This window comes from Sinohyriopsis cumingii, chromosome 8 (assembly GCF_028554795.1).
Source record: "Sinohyriopsis cumingii isolate HCF-2022 chromosome 8, ASM2855479v2, whole genome shotgun sequence".
Classification (NCBI taxonomy): Eukaryota; Metazoa; Mollusca; class Bivalvia; order Unionida; family Unionidae; genus Sinohyriopsis; species Sinohyriopsis cumingii.
The window spans coordinates 67,831,303-67,848,018 of record NC_142968.1 but is presented as its reverse complement, the minus strand read 5'-3'; the positions used below and the strand labels follow the sequence as shown (position 1 = coordinate 67,848,018).

Genomic DNA, 16,716 nt, shown 5'->3' with positions numbered 1-16,716 from the left:
AGTATCATTGGTAAAAGTTTTTTAATGTGTATTAATGACAAAAATCGTTGTTTACTTTTTTTCTTCCTTTGAAAGGACATGTTTAATATGATTCATATTATTGACTTTTCAGGGACTTTGATAAGAGTGGGAAACCATTTCATTTGTTTCGGCTTCTGCTGTTATACCATGACCCAGAGTTGTGTTCCTTCCTGGACACCAAGAGAATTACCCCAGATCTTTATGCACTGTCTTGGGTAAGTTCTTGTAGCCTGAAAGTTGCGAAAAAGCAAGGTCACTTTGAACAGTGGAAATTCACATTATTTGGATATTTGTTAAGAAATTAATAGTTTTGAAATCCTCAAATTGTTTACTCCGCTCTCTTGATAACTCGCACCCTGATAACTGATGAATCTGCTTATGACATGGTGTCTGATCCCATTTTTTTCAAAACGAAATATAAAAATTTGGTCCCTGTATGTTGAATGTTAAGAAAATCATGATCAGAATTGGAAATGAAACCATGATGAACTGCTTATAATTGCTTGATGTTGATTCTGATGATGGATTTAAACAGTGTGCTCATATTGTCGATATTATCATTGAAAATAGTGGTTAATGTCTGAAATTTTATAATTAACATTGTCAAATTTGCACGTTTTAATAAGAAATCACACATTTTGCTTAATTTTATTGGAAAATTAATTTTTCAGTACCTTGTATATGGTGAACTAGTGATAATTTAAATATTTTGATAAATGCTAACAAGTGTCAACATTGAAAAAAATAAACACCAATTAAATATATCTTGTTGCATGAAATTCATGTTTGAATCTTTAAATTCTGTTTGAGGTAAACATTGTAACATTGTAATCATGGCATGTTTTCTATGTTAAAACATGAAAAGAGTCAGTCGGCCATCACATCAGTATCCACAAGTAGTTGTGTGAGAGTCAAAATTTTGGGGTTAATTGCTTGATGTTGATTCTGATGATGGATTTAAACAATGTGCACAGACTGAAAGTAATTCGGAATTAGATGATGCTGGGTACACCTGATTCACACAGCAATGTGAACAAGGTGTTCTTATCTCTAGAACAGTTCTCAAGGTCCAGGCAGAGAAAATGTCAAAAAGTATGGATAATGACTCTGATTTCATGGCAACCCATGGCTTTAGATATTCCAGTGCCAGCTTAAAATACAGTGAAAATCTTTGTCAGGAGAGAAACGCTCACAGAAACAGTGAAGTGTAAAGTGATATTTGTCAGGTGTGTCAGAAACTGCAAATATTATAGTGTTCTAATTATATATTTAATTTTTTTTTAATACACATTAAATTAATGTTTGGTAACAATCAGAGTTTGTGAATTTATTTTTTTACATTCTACTGCTACAAAATTTATTTTTCAATTGATCGATCTATCTTGCAACAGAAGAATATAAAAAGGAAAATAGCACAAGTTTCAAAGTTGTTATGTGTCTAATTCAGCATATAAAGCAGTGGCAATACACAATGTGTTTAGCGGTATGTATGTTTACAGAAACCATGCAGAATAAAAGTTGTAATGTTCTCTTCAATATAGTCTAACCTGAAATTAAAGGTAATTTGTGAACAAAAACTAGCTACACCATTATGGTTATTAACACATTAACCCCTCATGACGAGTTTATGTGGCAGGAGGTAGTAGCCTACTGCTGAGCTCTGTAGCGTCAAGGTCATGTATGATACACTAAAATGGGTGGTATTATAGAAAGGGAGACAGATGTAGCTCTACAATGATATCACATAATCTGGAAGTTCTAGTTGCACTACAAAATACAGAGGGAAAAACCTCATTTTTTTAAACCCAATTTTATTCCACCCAAAATTCGCCTATGGTTGGAATTCAGTTTTTTGGCTGGATTTTAGATTTTTTGGTCTCAGGTCTAAGGCATACTGGTATGAACTGCAAACAGACAGATGAATCTTTGCAAAAAGTATGATAAGATGGGCATTTGGAATAAAGAGTGGTCCCGATACGAAAATAATGGGTACATTAAGCACCAAAAAAGGAGAGAAAAAAACCCTCCAACTTTTACCCTTCTGCTCATGCGTGAGCCAAATAGCCAATGAAAAACGATGTTTCTAACATAACCAGGCGTCATGTTATTGGAAAATCACCTGGTAGTTGATTTATTAGGATTTATTCAGAAATAGCTTTCAAAATGTGTTTCCTACTTGAATTTCAGGCGAAAACTACAAAAACCTCCAGGGGTTAATATATTAATTCACAGTTAATTTTATTGTAAAAATGAATATTAAAAAATATAACACCTCCCATACTTTCACTTCCCTCCTTTGATTTCCATCCGTTTATTAGCTTTTTATAGGTCCATGGATAACTCGCACCCTTGCTTACAGTATGGTAAATGTTTTTGGACCCTGTTGTGCAGAAGTTTTTGAGAGAACAGTGTATTTTGTTCCTACAGTTTTTATATATGCATAATCACAGAATAATAATTTACTTAAATATATAAAATGATGTTTTCAGACATAATTTGTTGTTGCTAGGTCTTGATAGGTAGGTATGCAAATTATTTTGCATTAATTATTCAACATATTTCTAACATCTTTGCTGAAATCCTTCTAAGTTATAATTGGCTCACATTAGCCCTCCTGTTCCTTAGACTGGGGAATCTAGCATTTGGGTTATCTGTGTGTGGGTGTATCTATGAACAGATTTGCTTAAAGTAATCTCTTACCAGATAACTTTATGATATATAACATCATATTCTCCTGTCCATGGGTTCTGCCTCAAGATTTTGGGGCATGGGATCAAGTATTATGACTCGAGTTTTTTCATCATTGATATTTGCACAACTGTTTAGCCAGTTCATTTCATATCTGGAATATATATACTCATGTTTCCCTTCTCTTAGAACCACTTTGTTCCTGGTTGGAGATGTGATCAAGAATTATAATGGGAATACATTTGTGGTTTTTATCTTACATTTCCATATCCAGTTTGCATTATGTTTGAAATATAAACACTGATGTTGGATTTTACCACTCCTGTGCCTGGGTCAAACCCCTAGGTGCAGTCATTGAGTCTTTATATAGGACAGTTTTGGGTTAATATGATGTCTGTGACCCTTATTAGGTCTGCTAATTGAAGATCATTTATAATTTGTGTACTTCTGTCATTTGTCCATCAACCATTTGCAGTTGTTTATTATCGCTACCCCTACTAAACTACTTTGAGGAAAGTCATGAAATACAGTTTCAGCCAGAGATCTAGTTGGTTCCAATGAAAAATGGTGCCTCATGAATATTCAGTATGGTCACCATGGTGGCCATCTTGAAAATCTTGTTATCGGTAATTCTTCTGGATGGATGGTCATATTGATATGGGGTTTTCACTAAAAATGATGTTGAAAAGAACATGATCCCAGTCTGACTCCTTAGTCACAGCTCACATATGGAACACTATCCTCTTTTTTTTCATGGATTATATGTGTGTAATACGAGTGCTATATCATTCATAAAAAAAATTTCTCATTGGTTTTGGCTTAAAATGTATTTTTGGCTATTATCCACCTTTATGTATTGTCTCCTCAGTCCTTGCTTTATCTGAGTGTTATCTGTATTCTTGTTGTAAATACTAGGGTTTATATGTGCCTTTTTTAGCATGCAGTGCATCACTGAATTGTATCCCACTTCATTGTTCTGATGCTAGGATAAGTTTTGTCTATCCTTATTTTGTTCTGAATTTATTAGTGCCACGATTGTCTTAGAACATGCTCAGTAATAAGTGAGATCTACTTATATTAATGAAATGATCTTGCATCTGTTTTGCTGAGCATGACAGTTTTACACAACAAGAGAATGTAATTCTTGCCTGATTTGAATAAAACTTGGTAAATCGGTTTATATCTTTCAGATCCTGGATGAATTTAATTATGAGCAAAAGACTACACATTAATTATGCCCATATCTTGGGAAAAAGTTTTTAATCTGACTGCTACAATAGCATAGCTGCCAAGTGTCCCGTTTTTTCCCCTTATTTGTCCCGTATTTTGGACCTGAATACAGGTGTACATTTTCTTGCTAAAAATACATTTTGTAAGTTAAAAAAAATAGTTACAAATTTCCTTGCAATTTTCTGTTTAGAGTTCTAAAATATGATTGGTTCATTTGAATCGAGGTCTGTCTTTATCCATCATATTGGATTTTGCAAGCAGTTGCTACTATCACTGACTGTATCTCATCTTTGTAATATTCACCTTCTAATCATGTCGAAAGGGAAACCAAATTATTCAGAATTTTTCTCCAGGAAGGACAAGAAAACAGAACCGGAAGGACATTTGTTCCTTCTTGTTTAGATTTGTGAAACCGTCTAGTAAATGAGAAAATCACGTTTTCCAGATTGTGTAATGTGATTTTGCTATTGGGCATGGAGGTGCCCTTGACATATAAGATTATGAAAAAGCTAATAAACATGAGCTTACTGCTTCATCATTAACAACTCATCCTTAACTTATGCCGTATATAAATACCAGAGAGAGCCTTGATGTAATTCAATCAAATTTGGTTATTGAATTTCTTGTAGTAATGAACCTTCCTCTTTCAGTTAGTAGTGTTGCTGATGATTTATTTCGCACAAGTTTTCCAGACAGTAAAATCGCAAAGGATTACTCATGCGATAGAACGAAAACAGTTCAGTAAGAAAATCACTCAGAATTCAGATCATCAATGACAGATGGTACATTGGAATCAATAATGATTGGAGAAAAAAACAAGGTCTGGAAAGGCTCATATAAACAGCCTGTGTCTGAGTGTGTGTTGCACAAAATGGGCACCTGAATGGAATAGGGTGCCCGTTCAGTTGGTGCAAGAGTGCAACACATGCATCTTTGACATTAAATAATTAAGTAAGGTACTGTCCAACTTTGCTGATTGTTGTAGATGTTGTAAATAGTTACATGTGCAATAAAATTTGTAAAATCAGTTTTGTTCCTGAAAGTCAGTATTTTTGTCAGTCAGTATTTTTGTACTTGGAGGTTGGCAGATGCAGTAGGTAAAATTGACATGAGATAAAGTTTGGGAGACAGTTTGCATAGGTTGTGCTGTTACAGTAATACATAAGTGCTCATTGAAATGGCAAACTGTTATGTTATGCAAGTGAGGCCTCATGTTTGATAATATAGTGTGCATACTTCTAAAGGCCTCATGTTTGATAATTTAGTGTGTGTACTTCTAAAGGCTTCATGTTTGATAATATAGTGTGCATACTTCTAAAGGCCTCATGTTTGATAATTTAATGTGTGTACTTCTAAAGGCCTCATGTTTGATAATATAGTGTGTGTACTTCTAAAGGCCTCATGTTTAATAATATAGTGTGTATACATCTAAAGGCCTCATGTTTGATAATATAGTGTGTATACTTCTAAAGGCCTCACATTTAATAATATAGTGTGTATACATCTAAAGGCCTCATGTTTGATAGTATAGTGTGTATACATCTAAAGGCCTCATGTTTGATAATATAGTGTGTATACATCTAAAGGCCTCATGTCTGATAATATAGTCTATATACATCCAAAGGCCTCATGTTTGATAATATAGTGTGTATACTTCTAAAGGCCTCATGTTTAATAATATAGTGTGTATACTTCTAAAGGCCTCATGTTTGATAATATAGTCTATATACTTCTAAAGGCCTCATGTTTGATAATATAGTGTGTATACTTCTAAAGGCCTCATGCTTGAAATATAGTGTGTATACTTTTAAAGGCAGTAAAATATGTTAATTTCTTATTCACAAAATGATGTACAAATTTCCAACATAAATCTGAGCAAAATGAAAAGAATGCTGTATGACAAAAAGATCTCTCTGCAGTGGAGATCACATGATATGAGAGTTCGTACTAGTTGTAATTTTTTTTTGTTTTTATTGTTGTTGTTTCCCTTTCCCTAACTGGCTAGAGAGCCATTTAAAAATAATATCATAACACAGTAATATGTTAATCTTTTTCAAAAGTCATGTGGGGTCCCGAGTGGTCTAAAGCGCTCACTGTTACGGATCACTGCCGTCTCACCTGTGTCTGCGTGAGTTTGAGTCTCAGGCTCGGCTAACGTTGGTACGTGAGAAAGCCTGCCATTAGCTTCTCGTGGGTCGGTGGTTCTTCCCAGGGTTCTTCCTCCACCAATTACACTGGCCGCCATGTATAGCCTATCTTGTGCTGAAAAATGGTGTTGAACCCAGCAACAACAACAACAGTTTTTCTAGTCAACATAACCACAATATTATTGTCTGGTTTCTCAAGTATACATACAGTGAACCCCACAGTGGAGCAATGGCTATCTTCAGTACAGTCTTACCCAAGTGGCTGATTCAGTTCACAGAAACTGGTGAGGTGAGAACGGAGTTGATAAATGCTGTAACCTCATGGGTCTGGAAAATTACTCAGGATTTTAGCTTTCTTTTTCAGACCTTGAAGCTACAAGGGTTGGTCTGACTTGAGCAATAGAGATAAAAACAACAATAAAGAAACATTAAGAATCCAGGACAGGTTTATTCATTTCTCATCTGTAAAACAGAACTACACCCTTTTTTTTTCCAGTTTGCAGATTCAAGTTTTACTTCCATAATTATACCACTTGACAGAACCATAGTGGACATATCTTGATTAGCTAAAACCAGTTCATAATTTACTAAAACTAATCCTGAGTGTTAAAAATATTTAATGTGGGCAGATTATGTTGTTTGAAATAAGTTTTGAATTTCGGAATCAAAATTTGGTTTCCGAAATTCATGTGTAGAAAATTCATCTGCTTATGAGAACTTGTAATTTAAAGTCTAAGTTCCAAATTTTTCTTCAACATTTCATGCATTAAATTTTCCTTTTTAAAAATTACCTCATTCATTTTCCCTGATTTAATCAGTCTTTATTCTAGATCTTATTCTTCACCAGCCCTTTCCTCTATCCGTCTGCTGCCTCTTCCTACCCTTATCTGTCCCTGACTTGGAACAATGACGCCCTTTATATACAAGTTTGGCATGTGTAAGCATTCTAGTAAACAGAGCATGGATTGGTGGGTATTGCAATCGATTGCCCAATCCAAATCGACCATGCTGATGGAACATGACCTCACGACAGTAATACACAACTCGGTCTTTTAATTCTTCTGTCGTGACAAACCTACCCAAATATATTATTTTCATCTTTGAATGTTTGTGCAGGTAATTTAATTTTAAAATATTGTATTGTTGTTCAAAATACATGAATGGGTAATGAGCATTTCAATGTACAAGGGGACATCTCAAAATGGCCATGCTCGACTACAACGTGTTGTGACTAAAATCAGCTGATCGGAAGATACACGAAGTAGCGGCATAGTAATACTTTTATGACCCCTACATTTAAACACTCCTATATCTTGAACTGCTGATTAATTGGGATGGAATTTTCCGGTTGTGTATTAATGATATCACACAATAAATTAAAAGCATTGACTCCACTCACTTGTAACATGATGTATGTGTTACTGGTAGATCATAATAGAATTTAGTACTAAAGACCAAACAGTATTTTGTATGATTTACATAAGATTGCCTCCAAGGAGTGTACCATCTATACTCGCTTATAAGTCAAGTTATACTGCAAACAACAAAGATCCTGCTCTGCCACAGCATAATGTGCATGCAGTTCAGGGTATATTTTGTTTTGTTTTACTGATTACTCCTAACAAACTACAGAGATCCAGACCTTCCAGTGTTGGGGCCACGATATAATGTGCTTATGCCTTTTGATATATTGACAGCTAGCCTTGGCATCCACTTTATGTGTTTCTTAAAACACAGCTCTTGTTTGTTTAGTTTTGATGTGATCAAGCCTTGAAAGCTGACATTTAAGTTCTGAGTTAACCAGGCTGCAGGTATTGAATATCCAATCTGTTCATGATAGCAGAGGCTTATCTTGAAGATTTACTATATTTACTCTTTTATATGTTGAGTAAACCTGCAAACTGTACAGGCACAGATCTGCTGTCATATAATGTTCTTGTGAGGAGTAATCATTGGAACAAGCAACACAGACCCTGATCTACTGGTGCATTATGCTGTTGCAGTTCAGGGTCTGTGTTTTTTGCAGTCAGACTCGACTTGTAAGCAAGTACATATGGTGAGTAATAGTTTTAGGGATATTTGAGTTTGAGCAAAGTAAGTTGTACTCTGCAAATCAATGATGATGTAATTGTGGGACAGAGAATTTCAGTTGTTTGTTTTTTTTCTGTGTATTTCAGTTCCGTGAATTGTTTGCCTCAGTTTGTGACCTGAAAGTGATACTGAACATATGGGATGTGTATTTTGAAACTGGAGACCCCTTTCTTCTTTTCTTCTTAGCACTTGTTATACTAGTGAATGCCAGGTATGAATAAATGTATTATAATCATGAGAAAAATTTAAAATAATTATGAAGGTGTTGATGATGATGATGATGATGATAATTATGATGATGATTAGTACAACAATGATAATGTTGATGGTGAGAAAGAGGAATAGAAGGAAGTGAGGAGAATAAAAATGCTTGTTACATTACTGCAATGTACCAATGAAGAAACGTAGGTTATTTAAAATGTTCTGTATTGATCTTTTTATATCTCTCAAGCATACAGTTGCTCAGACTAGTGCATGCTATATTTTCAAACACAATTTCATTTGTTATCTGTTGGAAGGACCTGTGCAATTACAACATTATAGCATGCATACAGTTGTAATGTATTTACTCCCTTATATGTTAGGTCCATTTACAAGCAACATAGACCTTGATTCTGCTTTCATAATGTGGTAGCTGATTAGGATCAGTGTTGTTTGTTATACTTATTAGAATCTTATCTACTTATCTATTGGTGGATCTGATTTATGCACAAGTGTATGCAGTATTCAAATTGGCAGAGATGTAGTAACAGAGATCATTAGTCATATTGTTACAATGTATGCAGTGTGGCAGTTTATAGTGATGTCTATCACTGGGGCATGATGCCATAGACATGTAGCATTATGTCCCACCCAGTCCCATTATCCTGACACCAGACTGACCAGTCCTAACACTAACCGCCTAATGCTGAGCATCTAGTGAGGCAGCTGTTAGTACCATTTTTATGTCTTTGGTATGACTCAGCCAGGGTTTGAACCCCCCGCATCCGAGGCAGATGCTCTAACCACTAGGCCATTGGAGCAGTAGTTCTTGTTGTATGTGACCAGTAACACTGATTTTGTAAACAGCAGAATATGTAGCTAATATTTTCCTATGATTGTGGATTAGGTATTCAAATCATTATTAATGTAAATTTTTTTATCATAATCTGAGTCTGGGTCATTGGTATTCCCTCATGGAAATATCTAGTGTACCTGATGTTTCCCTTGTTCTTTGTTATAATTATAGTAACAGATTTTATCTTGTTGACAACTTAGATTGTTCTAGAAATGAACTTTGATCCTCATCCTGGTTCTGTTTTTGTGTCTTAATTTTTAATATAATCTCGTTTGTTTGAGAAATTACTCATTCTTGCATTTAACAACTGGGGCAGAATCAGTTGAATTGTTGTGTTCAGTATTTGGTCTGGGTGGAATTATTTATTCAAATTATTATTCACTGGAAATACAATGCACTCATCAGTAATATTCTTGGACAGAAACATTAATTTGGAATTATAGTGAATTCAGACAAGGAATCTTGAATTAAGTTGTGAAACATCAAAAGAGTGTTGGCACATCTACACACTCTAGATCCCTGGCATATTAACACATTCAAGACTACAGGCACATGAAAACATTCATTGCTGATTCATATTTGGAATACTACTGGAATTTAATTAGAACTTTATTCATTAGGACTTGTGATAGAACTTTTTGGACTATTTGGGATATAATTCGCAATATCATAAGTTCCTTTTAAATTTTCAATTTGTGTTCTAGGGATATAAATATTTTTGTTAAATTTTACAAAACGTGTTGGTTTTTGCTCGTTACTGTTTCTTAGTTTAAGATCATAGAGATGTAACATCACATAAAACCCGAGATGACCAGTACATGTATTTGAACTTTTGCATTTTGTTTTTCAGAGAGCAACTATTGGAAGCTGAAAATCAAAGCAAGCAGCAGATTGTTGGTAAGGGCTATTCTATATAAATCTGCCTGGAGGAGGGGAAACACGCTTTTGGTTTTATTTCACCTGTATAAAGTAAAAGAGGGCTTATGCTATATCCCTTGTGGTAGCATTTTTATTGATGTTGCCATTTCTAGTGTTGTCCCAGTCATGTTAATAGTGTACAAGTTGTTTTTTTTACTACCAATGCCACCAGCTTGATGAATTAGTTTGTCATTGACCTTAGGCTGTTCCTTATATCATTCTGAACTACCCCAGGGAAAATTAGTTTCCATTGTCCACCTGTTTTCATGACTTGTGTAGTGAAAGATAAACTCCAGCTATGGAACATTGTCATGGTTTTGCTTGCCCCATTCTGAACCACCCAGTCACAGTGACCTATATTATAGTACTTTCATGAATATTGCTTACAGGTTTACATCATTGTGAAAGTTTTGTAATTAAATATATTAAATATGTCCAGCTGTAGATATGCTGTGTTTTTGGAACTTGTTCAGGGTTTTTCCTTGCATAATTTTAAACCACCCCATTTGAAAGTTGGGCACAGTGACTTATTTTTTTTAATTATTTTTTTTATATACATTAATGGCTTTATTATTACAGGTTAAATGTAGTGTAGATGTTTTGTTTTTCCGTCTGATCTCCAGCTGTAGACAGTCTTATGAACATGGTACATTGTGTTTTCCCTGCATCATTCTGAATCACCCTGGGTTAAAATAGGACACAGTGACCTATTCTTGTTACATGTCTAAGTTTATTGTTATTTGGTTATACCCAATGTCAGTGTTTTGTATTAATATAAAAACTTATGCTGCAGATATGTTGTGTTCATAGAACTATGTCAGGGTGTTCTTACATCACTCCAAAACACTTATGTGGAAACTTGGAAACTGGTCACAATTCCCTACCTTTTTACACCACTGCAGGTTAAACTTGTTGTCAGAGTCTTTGGGTAGATCCCCAGCTTTAGGATTGCTGTATTTATGGAACTTTGTCAGGATTTTCTCACATCATCTAAAGCCACCTTAGGTGAAAACTGGTGACAGTGATCTATGTTTCCTATGCAAATGTGAGCATGGTATCCATACTAGAATTTGATAAGGATATTCCTTGCAACAGAGTGCACTCCCCCAAAAAGTAGGTCGTAGTGACTGACTTTTCTTTCATTAATTTCTTTTGTCATGCAGTTTAGTAGGTTATCCTGAATGTGAGACAAAGACTGGTGTGCAGGCTAGCTTAGTTATCTTTTGGACAACTTTTGTTTTCTAAAGAGGTGTGTCTTAAGTATTTTTTTGTCTTTGCTTTTAGCTATGTTGGTCATGCACCAGAAGAGCTTTTGGGATGGCCTGTTGTCCTTTATCTTTCTTTCCATTAGCACATGTTTGTTGTTGCTGCTTCACCCAGTAATTGATTTGTAAGTTAATGAAAATGTATTGTGATAAATCTTGCATAGTTTTAGGTGCTTTACACTGGAGACCACATCATCATCATTAAACATTATCTAGTACCTTTTGACACCACCTCGTCTTTTGATGAAAGCTGGGGCAATTTTTATTAGAGAAATCTGCATTGGCTTTACTTTACAATGATTGCATTAAATAAACAGCCCATGGTCCATCTACACTGAAAGTAGATGCCAGTGAATTATTTTAAAAAATGCAGTCATTTGCAGATGTATATGAATTTCATTATACTTATTTCAAGCAATACAGCCTGAGGTTTCAAATGGGGTCAAGAGGTCAAAATAGGAAGAAGCATAAAAAAGCACAGTGCAGGTGTAACATTTATAATAACACCAGCTATGCCTGTTTGTTTCATTTCAGATATGATTTCGTTATTTCCATCAGCACTTCAGGCAGAGGATATTGAGGATTTCTGCTCCCTGGCACAGTATTATGCCTCAAAAACCCCACAGTCCTTTAGAAGAGTAAGTTATCCATGTGTAGACTATTAGTTCTTGGTGCCTTTATATTCTCACTCTAGAAGAGTGTTAGTCAATGCTACAACAGTTTGCAGTCAGATTCCACATCATCCTCAGCTGAATATAGAATTACTTCTAAACACCACCTATCTTTGAAAAAGCAAGAGATTGAGACCACTTTAATATGTAAGAGGAGTAAGCTGTGACTGAAACTGCACAATCTTTGAATATAGTATGATCCAACTGTAAAATGCACACTGATCATTAGATGACTTTCAAGGTTCACCTTCACAAACTTCATTTCTTTGAGCTGAAGAAGTTGAGCCACCAAAACTAAGACTTTCTAAGATATAAAATATTACTTGAAAGTGCCATTGCCTCATTGAAGAAGTGGAATAAGCTGGTTTGAAAATTTTACCTAATTTTTTGGACACCAAATTTTTGTTTCTTTTGAAGAATATTTTTGATGCATCACTAGGTTTTGGACAGTTGTGATAAGTAATTTTATCATTGACCCTATATAAGATGAGTTTGAACTTGCATGAGGAAACATTAAAATAATTTAGTGCCTGCAGTATAAAAAAAGAAGGCCATAATTTCCTCTATTGTCTATCATGACTGTAATTAGTTGCAGTTTTGGCAAAATGTCTGATAGTTTCATATTGTATATAATAATTATTTGCTAGCTAAGATTGATTATTGGACATGCAAGTACTGACATTCAAATTTATTTCTAATTGGTTGGGTTAATAAACCTATTCTTTGTTAGGATGTATGATGCTTTTTTTTGTTATTGAAAGCTATTTCTATTACATTTAAATGAGAAAGTGAAAGTTGGAGCAGCAGTCCATGATGCTCAAAACCTGATAAATGATCAACTGTTGAAAGCTGTTCAACACATTCAGATGTCAGAACAAAGTTTGAATTTATAATTATGACGTACAATAATATTTACCACACATATTGATAAAATGGGTTACTTTATTAGTGGTTTCTCAAAATGCAAGCACTGATTGACTATTTATTGAGTCTGAATGAAAAAAGTGATGCACTTTATACTTGTGACACTTACCTGATGAAGACTCTTTCCAATATACCAATTAAGCTGATATAGTTTTATCATCTTGCACCATCCTGATTTTTAAGGGGGCCCTGAGTGGTCTAAAGCGCTCTCCGTTATGGATCACTGCCATCTCACCTCTGTCTGCATGGGTTCGAGTCTCGGATTAAGCCAATGTGGGTATGTGAGAAAGCTTGCCAGTAGCTTCTCATGGGTCGGTGGTTCTTTCTGGGGTTTTTCCCGGGTTCTTCCTCCACCATTAATACTGGCTGCCATTTATAGCCTATTGTGTGCTGAAAGATGGCGTTAAACCCTACAACGACTGATTTTTAAGGAGGTCCTGGAATCCATCTGGAATTTAAATTCAATGAAAATATCCTGAAATCCTTCTTGAAAATTGTTTTTTGTCATAAAATGTCAGAATTTTGATCTTAAAAAAGCTAAACTAACTTTTTAAAAAAGGGAAAATACATTTCTACTTCAACTATGCAGTGAATGATTTTGCAATGATCTTCATATTATGTTGGTTCCATTGGTTGAGTCTGGTGACTAAGATTTTTGCACACATGCCTAATAATTTATATGCAGGTGTAATCATCAGTTTCCTTTTTCTGCACTGGAAATTTCTTTATTCTTTCAATCTGAAATTTTTTCTCCTTACGATTTAAAATGCCAGACTATGAGGCATCATTCAGCTAAGCATGGTTAGAAGATGAGCTTTTACATGGATGCCTTCAGCAAGTAAGCTTTTCAAAATTTAAAGCAGTCTGTGGAGTGTGTTCAGAGTATATCAACATTTCCAAGTGGTCTAAAGTGCTCTCCGTTATGGATCACTGCCATCCCACCTCTGTCTGTGTAGGTTTTAGCCTCGGATTAAATAAATTGGAACACTAATTACTAACATTAGTGGGGCCCCAAGTGGCTAAGTGGTCTAAAGCGCTCTCCGTTATTGATCACTGCCATCTCACCTCTGTCTGCATGGGTTCGAGTCTCGGATTCGGCCAATGTGGGTCTGTGAGAAAGCTTGCCAGTAGCTTCTTGAGGGTTGGTGGTTCTTTCTGGGGATTTCCTGGGTTCTTCCTCCACCATTAATACTGGTCGCCATGTATAGCCTATTGTGTGCAGAAAAATGACGTTAAACCCTACAACAACAATGCTTGCAGTATTTTTGTACATGGTGTTCAGTAAAATGAAATCATACTTACTACATTTGTTTGTCATGACAATATGTTAATAAGAAATATCTACAGGATGATGATAAAATCAAGCTATTGACAACATTATTATCCTCACACTTAAGTGAAGAGGGTGATATTCGTCAGTGCAAAAATCTTGCAAAATTTGAAGGAATCTGCACTCTTGAGAGCAGTAATGAGCAAGAACTCCCACATTTGTTTAAGGTCATGATTATAAAAATGTACTCTGCACAGTATGTAATTTTTAATTAACTGTTAACTCATAAAATGCTTGTTGCAAAAAAAGTCATGCAACCTTTAGGGGGGCTCTCAGCACTGTCTTTTGTAAGGTAGGTAACTCTTAACACATCTGGGTACTTTGGCTTGATATGAATGGTTGTTTAACTAAATTTGATTGTGAAATCTGGCCCAAAAAGTAATATTCTGTCACAGTTTTGACCTTTGCCCATCAATGAAGTTTTACAAATGCAAGTTTAAACTACAGGCTACCTAGAAAACCCTAGATAGCCGATTCTCAATTTAGTACATCATCAGATAATGATTTAATTCTGCAAATACTGGTTGATGTTAGTGATAATGACAATGATTTTTAAAGTTCTGAAGTATATCAGATTAGTAGAGGTGCAGAAGTCTTTCTGGAAATGACCTTGAGTGATTTTGAACCTGGAAATGATGTTCAGTTAGAGTCCATTATACATGCTATTCAGCAGTATTTCAAAATTAAATGTACAAAAGGCAGAATATGAAGCCTACTTACCATAGTGTTGGTTTAAAAGGAGAGTCCAATTTTCATTTATTTTCAAACAATTCAGCCCAGAGGGAGCTTGTACTACAAGACTGTTTAGTACTCTAAGGGTTAAGATTAATCGATAACAAAAATTTATTAAACAAATTTAAAAGGTAAGGATGTTTATTTGTTCAGAGTACCTGTTTCTGAACAAGTGGACTATGGCATTGATGGACCCTAATACAGTTTTATGGAACATAAGAAATCTGGCATGGTAGTCACTAAAGCACTGACTCATCAAAAATGTCATTTTGGCAGAACCCCTTTTAGTCAAAAATGTTATTTTGGAGCAGATATATCAAAGGGACAATACTTGTGAGCTGTGGAAAATTGACCATATAGAACATTTTTCAAACCTTTTTTAAGCTGGCTAAGCTAGCTGTGCATATGCCCCATTTAGACAACAGACTGTGAAAGGGGGTTCTCAGCAAAATAACAAATTCACAGACAGATAAGGAACAGATCAAGCTCATAAACATTCAGCATATTAAACTGGTACAACTAGATGACACTTCTTTTCAGGATTTTTATTTCAGTACAGCTCTAACAGTGTGGAGCTGGAAAAAGCAGTTTTTTAAGTGTTAGGTAGATGTTGAACTATTCAGATATGTCCATTTCCCTCACACCTAGTATTTGTCTACTATCCCATTTATTTTTGTGACAAGGGTGTGGTGGCTCCCTCCATTTGATAAAATTCTTGCACATTTATGGATATTCTTGTTAGCCCTCTGTGTCTGTCCATCTATCTGACTGTCCCTCCATGGCAAAACTTTTTTTTGTTGTTGTGCTGCTTGGATATTTTAATAAAACATTGCTGGCCAGGTATGTTGTTGGGACAGATGATTTGATATGTCCTTACTTTTTTCCTAACTTGCTAAAAATCCACAAAAAATTCAAATTGGAGGTTATTTTGCAAGTTGAGCTTATTACTTCTTCGCTGTTTGGAGGATTTACATAAAACTTTGCAAGCTACATAGTTTATATAGATGTGCATTAAAGTTGTTCTTTCTTCATATGGGTTATTTTGGTAATTTAGTTCGTCATCACTTCTGATACACTGTTTGGAAGATTCTAATAAAACTTTGTAGATTAATCTGGATATTGTTGAACATAACTTCGAGGGTACATTACTTTTGTTGACAAGTAGAAGTTCATTTTGGGGTTTGTCTAAAATTTAAATTATTTGCATTATGTACTTGTTTCAATTCTATGCTTATGATTTGTAGCTGTTACAGCCCCAATTAAATATAAATAGCTTCAAAGTTGTTTTAGATGTTAATTTATGATGGTAAATCATGTGTGTCAGATTCTTTGTATATACATTTTCTTTCATTCAGTTTTTTCCCCAATTACAGGATTATGAGAAGCCATTGTTTGGAACCAGCATGTTACCCGCTAAGGAAGCTGATGATTTTGATTTGCAAGTTGCACAAGCGTTATGTTTACCTGTGTCAGTACGGGAACTGCTACAAGCCAGCCATCCAGGAGGAGTTAGTAACATGGTGTTTTGTTCCTTTTTTCTCTGTGGACAATCATAAATTAGTCTTTTCTTTTGTTTAGGTATCACATAAAAATTCGACACAGTCATGTCAGTCTCTCTTGTAACAGGGTTTTTATGGTCTTT

General features: G+C 34.9%; 1 protein-coding gene across 2 annotated transcripts in view; it reads left to right on the top strand.

Annotated features, from left to right (window-relative positions):
* Positions 1–16,716, top strand: part of LOC149793752 (TBC1 domain family member 23-like) — an 81,651-nt gene that overhangs the window by 24,014 nt on the left and 40,921 nt on the right. The window contains exons 5-9 of one of the 2 annotated variants that reach the window (XM_089967729.1): positions 113–236; positions 8,264–8,388; positions 10,085–10,131; positions 11,952–12,055; positions 16,448–16,582. In XM_089967729.1, coding sequence (XP_089823855.1) covers positions 113–236; positions 8,264–8,388; positions 10,085–10,131; positions 11,952–12,055; positions 16,448–16,582 — 535 coding nt within the window. Of the gene's footprint in view, positions 1–112; positions 237–8,263; positions 8,389–10,084; positions 10,132–11,951; positions 12,056–16,447; positions 16,595–16,716 lie in introns of both variants that reach the window. The other variant, XM_089967728.1, reaches the window with a different exon arrangement.